Source organism: Phaethon lepturus, unplaced genomic scaffold (genome assembly GCF_000687285.1).
Source record: "Phaethon lepturus isolate BGI_N335 unplaced genomic scaffold, ASM68728v1 scaffold43218, whole genome shotgun sequence".
Taxonomy (NCBI): Eukaryota; Metazoa; Chordata; class Aves; order Phaethontiformes; family Phaethontidae; genus Phaethon; species Phaethon lepturus.
The window spans coordinates 5,210-11,943 of NW_010556263.1; the positions used below are offsets into that span (position 1 = coordinate 5,210).

General features: G+C 43.4%; 1 protein-coding gene across 1 annotated transcript in view; it reads right to left on the reverse strand.

Annotated features, from left to right (window-relative positions):
• Positions 1-383: 383 nt before the first annotated feature.
• NKIRAS1 (NFKB inhibitor interacting Ras-like 1) overlaps positions 384-6,734 on the reverse strand; it is a 10,783-nt gene continuing 4,432 nt past the window's right edge. The window contains exons 2-3 of the mRNA XM_010292422.1: positions 3,561-3,802; positions 384-814 (exon numbers count right to left, since the gene is read on the reverse strand). Coding sequence (XP_010290724.1) covers positions 575-814; positions 3,561-3,802 — 482 coding nt within the window. The 3' untranslated portion in view covers positions 384-574. The remainder of the gene's footprint in view (positions 815-3,560; positions 3,803-6,734) is intronic.

Below are 6,734 nucleotides of genomic sequence, written 5' to 3' on the forward strand. Positions count from 1 at the left end.
TTTCTTCCAGACACTAGCAGAACTTCATCGACTGAATCTGCTTATAGTTGTTCCTCCTGCCCCAAACCCTTCTCCTGCAACAACACACTGACCTCAGCCTCCTGCAGCATCAAAAGCCCTGTGGCCCTGTTTAAGGTCAAGGTAAAAGGATTGTTGCCCTTTCAAACGTACCCTCTCTCCAAACTGGATGCTTTATTGCAGCTAGTACTATTTGTGACTAGAGGCTATAGATCTGCAGGGGGATTGCTTAATGATAAGCTTGTTGATTTGTCCCTCAACATGGCTGTATCCAGGCATAGTCAAAGCCCCTACTAGAGAGGCATCCACCTGTCCCTCCCTCCTCCATAACCCTTGTTGCAAGATAACTCCTCTCATGAAGTGCTTTTTAAGGCTTTTACCACTGGTGACTTTTTTTCAAGCCAAGTCTGTGAGAAGGAATGATACCTCTTAGCCATAAGCTTGCTGATCTTTTTTTTCTGAATGAGATTATTGCTTTAAGTGAAACTGTGAGAAGCAAATGGCACGGAAAGGACTTGGGATGTGACCTGGCAGCAGCATACAATGCTAAGGTAGTTTAGTTATCACAGTTATTCCCTTTGTTCTTCCTTCCAGGCAAAGGAAATGTTGATTTGTTCTGGGACTGGGAGAGTTTGCTAGCTAAGAAGGTGAAGGGCTCAAGCAGTGTTTTCCGATCTGTCACGGTCACTTCCCACAGTCTCACTTTCTCGGCCCTTGCCCATTGCTGTGCTGCTTCTGTTTCCACTTGCCTTTGCTCCAGGAGGTCAGTTTTGTTTCCCAAGACAATAACTGTTACCTACAAACAAAACGAAAGGGTGAGCCTTATACAACAAGCATCCACCACTCACAATGCTTTTAAACACCAGGCAAGCAGCAACGCAGTTCAGACCTGATCTTTAACTTAGGTAAGCTGCATGTAGTTTGGAAGAGCAGGGACTAAGATTTGAATTAGCCTCATCTACTTGTAGGCTGGGAGCTGGTTTTAATCACAGGATATGCAGGACTTCCCCTTCTCCCCCCAATCGCTTAAAGGGAAACAGTACTCCAGAAAGCCAAAGTTAAACAGCCCCATTCTCCATTTACTTTGCAATTGAGCTGCCCTAGACAAACGATGAGAGCATGACACCTGAGTAGGTCAGAGCACTAGATGCTTGAGAGATGAAAAAATGCATTTCAGCAGAGAAAGCCTGGACCTCATAGCTGTGGATTTTGTGCAGCTTGTTTTTTCCCCAAGCCCCAGCCCACAATACAAATAAAACCAAGCCACATGGCAGCCAGGCAGGCTGAGCTGTTGAGCCCCTCTCCCAGCCCAGCTGGCTGCCCACTCCCACAGGCACATAAGCCACTAGAGGGACCTCAGGGGACAGTCTTCTGCTCAGATAAGCACCAGCACCATCCTCTCTGGAGCAGCTTCAAGAGCAGCGGGTTAACTAACCTGAGCAGCACAGCTGTATCGAGTCCAACCCTTGGTTTGTAAGGATCAGTCAAGTGACTTCTGTGTCACCGAGACAGTACAGTGTGGCTGAGCTCAGCTGTCTGCCTGGTACTTCAGTTCCAGGAAGTGCTAAAGGTAGTGCTGGCCACTTAAAGTTACTGCTCCTGTCTATTTTAAGTTAACAGTTCTCTAAAATTGTTTTACCAGCATCACCTCTTAGGGGAAACCATGCCTATATTTATAGTTCAAGGTCTTTAGTCAAACTCTGGTCTCATCTCTGCACTAGTGCTTTGACAAAGATCAAGTGATAAAGTCCTCTCTTACTGATGATTTTGTTTTTTTGCTGTGGCCAAACGTGTTTGCTCTTTCCTCTTCATCAGGCTAACTCCAGGATGTCTTCTGCTTCTTTCTAGCTAGAGATGTTTGTCCTGTTCCTCTGAGGCCTCTCTTCTTTTCTACAGCAGCCCATGCATGGGCCTTCTGTGAAGGCTTTGAAAGAAGCCATAGTCTTCATATACATGTACCGCGTGCTCCAACTGAATTTTACCTATGGTTAAGCTTTGTCAGTGTGAGAGAACACAACCTCTATTTAGTATAAAATTTGGCCAGGTTTTCAGGTGCGTGCTGGAGAGCCCCCACAGCCAGCAGAGGCAAGGAACCAGTCATCAGTGCTTTCTGTCATCTGCCACACAACAGGGAACTGTGTCACTCAACAAGGTGAAGTTCTGCCAGCTTAGAATCACCATGTGTGGAGCTACATCCCTAATTCAGTTAAGGATTCATTCTAGCAGAGCCCAAACTTTAAGCCTCCTGATGGTATCTTAAGGTAGGACTGCTGATCTCGCCTTCTACCTGCTTCAAAGGATATTTTATATGGACTAGAAATCACAGGAATAAAACTAATTTATCCAGCTTATTGTGGGCACTGCTTTTTTGACTATTATCCTCAGTCAAAATCACAACTTTAAACTCTCCCAGAGGATAAGCAAATTGGCTGTTTTCTAAAATAGCTGCCTGCAATGAGAGAGAAGAGTTCTGGCAGGTAACAGAGAGAGGGACGCAGATCCTGTTGGGGCTGTGACTTCCTCTCCACATTGCAACAAATCGAGGCCCTCACAAGACACAGCGCCTGGGAAAAATTTCCTGCTCGTCCACCTTTCCTTGCCCTGCAGGGGAGTTATGATTGACTCTGGTATCCCTGATATATGTGACAGTTTGCAGCTCACACCAGCCCTACCCGCTAACATACCTCTCCTGTGACTGCATGTTCGGCTGCTGTCAAACTTGGAGCCTGCCTTCTTCTACCACCCTATGTGCTGTCAGTACTAAACAAGTTACATTTTTTGAAAGTCTCCCCCTACCATTATCCAATTAATTCTTCATGCACTTTTATTTTTATTTTTTTTAACAGCATAAACCAGACATTTGGAAAGCTGTAGGCTAAAGACGTTTAACAGGGAAAACTACTCGAGAATATAAAGATACTGTAAGAAAAGCCATAATGCTAATGCCACATGCAAGTTTTATTTGTTTAGCTAAGCTGGAACACTGTCAGCTGAAAACACTAGCTGCTTTCTAAGGGAAAATAGAGCAGTCATTTCACACAATTGAATTGATTCAATATGGTTGTTAAAATACATTAAAGCCGCATTGCCAATTGACTAATGTCTGGGAAACCCATTGTCAATTACTCTAGTTTGTAAGCCATCAAGTACATGAATACAAAACAAACACAGATAATGCCCTTCGTTATATTTTTCTATGCACTTGACTTGCTGTGTACAATATCTAAAAAAACATATGAACGGTACTGCTGTAGACCATATGTTTTATTAGTCATAAGTGTCCTGGCTGGTGCATTCAGCTAACTGAATTTTAGCTGTAATAGAGGAAGTAAGGAGACCAAAAAATGCATTCTTTTGCATGACCTGCATGGCATGTGAATTAGGCTTCCCCAGCATGAGAAAGCTTCCTCTTGCTGGATTGCCCAAGGCTGTGGGTACATTTGTTTTCGTTTGTATGCAGAAACAAAATCTATGCTTTGCAACCTTAACTTCCGATCACTGATATACCAATAAGCCAAGCAGCTATGGCACCGTGCATTTACCTCCTTTTTGTCTCTAAAGACATCGATCTCCTTTTTGAGCAGTTCGACTCTTTGGAAAGCTTCAAGGCTTGTCACAGCATACACGAGAACGAAGCCATCAGCGACAGAGAAATAGTGTTTTGGCAATTCTACGCCCTCCTGCAGACCCCTGGTGTCATAAAGCCGTAACTGTTCCTTCACGCCTCGGTCTGTCTCCACTGATGCCAAATACACATCTTCCATTGTGGCACCCTCTTCTAAGCCTGTTTTAAAACAATCAGAAAAGTTCAACTGGTGTAAGTACAGCACCACTGTAAGAATTATTTGCAGTATTTTACCCCACAATAGCTTTCAGTGCATGTTTTCCAGAGTGACTTGACCTGGACTCGACCTTGCCTGACATCTCCATGAAGGGCTGTATTCATAGATCACTGCACCAGCTATTTACAATAGTGACACTGTGTAAATACAACCATCTGATATATGAGCACATGATTATGCCTGTAAAATTAATCTATACAATGCGCACATTCAGGATAGGATATGATATATGGCTCTTCCCCCAGGTTTCCCAAACTCCAACCACCCAGTGTACCAGTTCTGTGCCAAACATAACGCAAATGGGCCTGCCCAAACATCCCCTGTTGGAAGAACAGCCAAGGAACACCAGATAGTCAAGTACTAACATCTTGAGCCTAATTCTTTATTTCATACTGAGCTGGATCATACAGCAGAAGCAGGAGCCAAAGGAATAACTCTGGAAATGAGTGTGTACTGGTGGTACAACTAACCAACAAGTGAAATCAAGCCAGAAAGGGAAGAGGATGTTTGCATGCAAGCAAAGTTGCATGCTATATTTACTGAAATACACAATGAGCTTTTTCCAGCCCTTAGGGATCTAAAATGACTCAGATTTGCTAATAGGAGCAAGCTCATTTACTGCAAGGTAGGAGCATGCACAAAGTAACAAGCTTTCATATATATATCACCTGCTCCATGGTAACTATCTGCACACTGGCTCTCCTTTCTTCCTCTCCCCATGGTAAATGTGAGGTAATTCAAGAAAGCTTACTTTGAACAAATTTAAATGTTTTTTTCCAAGCCAAACCTTAACATAGATCACCTTAGCTTTGTGGTGCCCTGGATGCAGATGCGTAAAGTTACAGGTCCCAACAAACTATGTATAGTGTAGCTGGGCCACTTTCGGAGTCGGTTTTAAGTATTCATGTAAACCCCCTGCAATCCACATTTTTGCCTCCACTGCACTCCCTGTACACAGAAATTGCCGTTGCAGGGCTACAATAATGAACACTGTATTATTCTCTTTGTCTGCCAAAAAGGGACCATATTAGTGCATTGTTTAAGAAAACACGAGGGATTATCTGCTCTGTGAAAATAAGGATTTTGCTATATTCAATGACATATTCAAAATACTTCACACTGACAAACAAGCTAAAGCATTCCACCCACGCTGATGGTTTCCCATGATGTGTGCAGCATTCCTGTGCAGGGAAGTGGCACAAGCTGTTCTTTTTGCCCCTCTCTGTGCAGTCTTTGTAGATCAAACTCTTATTAGGTTTGCAACGAATTAATTTATCTCGCCTCCAAATATAGCCATGCTAACGTGCGACAGCGAAACTAAAAGCAGAAGGACAAAACAAAGGTTATAAAAAGAGGAAGCGCGGAGGCATTCTGTGCAGTTCCGTGTTACAAGGGCATTTTTAAAGACTGAAGTAGGTAATAGAGCCCTTTCTGGTATAGCACAATGTTTGTTCTTCCTCTGCTTCATTGTATTATACAGACAGGTCAAGGAAATGTCTAGCAGCAGTAAATACTACTTTGGTGAGGACTGAACCATAAGTGCCTAAGTTTTCTTTTTAGAAAGCAATGAATAATGTTGTACAGGTTTTTACCATCTAAATGCTGCAATGTAATTCAACAGTCTTTAATATATCCAGTTTCTCCTCTGACAGTCTCTTCCTAATGGCATTAAAAGTAGCAGTCAAAATTACGTCTTTTAACATCCTACTTGAAAACGAGGAGGAAAAATTAAGATCTGGGAATTAAGTCACCATAATAGAGCAACAAATTTTCATGTGAAATGGGGGCGGGGGGCATTTTGGAGGGAACTGGAATTTATGCATCAGTATCAGATTCCAGAGGTGAAATTTCACCTATGTACATTGGGGTCGGGAGCATATGCAAGTAGATTCCTAATCAAACACAGATAATTCTTAGACATACCTGTGTCACCTTATTCTAGGCTTCCAAAGCCCAGACTGCGTGTTAGCCACATCTTGCTGGCAAGCGTATTTACAGTTCTTGTTAGTACCGTCCCACTCACGCACTTTCCCAGTCTCCATTCAGACATGTGCCGGGCAAGTTGTTGTACGAGCAGCAGAACTAGTCAGGAAAGCCCAGTGTCCTGGGAAGGTGTCTGGCACGATCCCATCCTCCCTGTCTCCTTTTTCTTTCACTGGCATCTGCAGGCATCCTCCCACCATCGCTACCTGGGTGGGCAAGAGCAGCTTGTGCTGGGGAGTTGCTGCCCTGCAGACTGCTGCCAGCTTGAGTTGTTTTCCTTGGAGGAGGGCATTATTTCTCTCTTTACCTCTCTTTACTGCTACCAATTTTTCTAAACTTACAGAAACATATTTTGAGATATTGACTGTGGTGTCACAGATGAGCGGGCAGATGGAACTAGCTTTCAGGTTCAGAAGCTATGGTGGGGGGAACTAAAAAGACAGTTTAAAATTGCATGGTTTCTTTGGAAACTAAAGATGAAAAGTTGGGGAGAGAAAGGAGAAATAGACAGGAGATTGATGCTGTTCTCTAGCACCTACTTAGCTGGTGCAAGTCTTAGGAGAGGCAGAAAGGTCTTCATCTATGTTACCCACTGCTGCCACAGAGGAACTGCAAAGGGGAAGCCTCAGTCATAAATTGGGTGGTGTTTCAACCCTTGGCGGTTTCCCAATGAGGGAAAGAAAAGGCTCAATATACTAACGAATACTGCACACTGAGGCTAGACAAGGCAGAGAGATTGCAAATACCAAAGTAAAGCAAAATTTCAAGATGGATGGAATTTCAGAAGATCCCAAGTGACTCCCAAACATAAATGCAGTGCAAATTTTGTGTCTTCTTGAGTACTTTTGAAGATCTCCTATATAATCTCTCTTTCCTTCTTTCCAGCAGGCA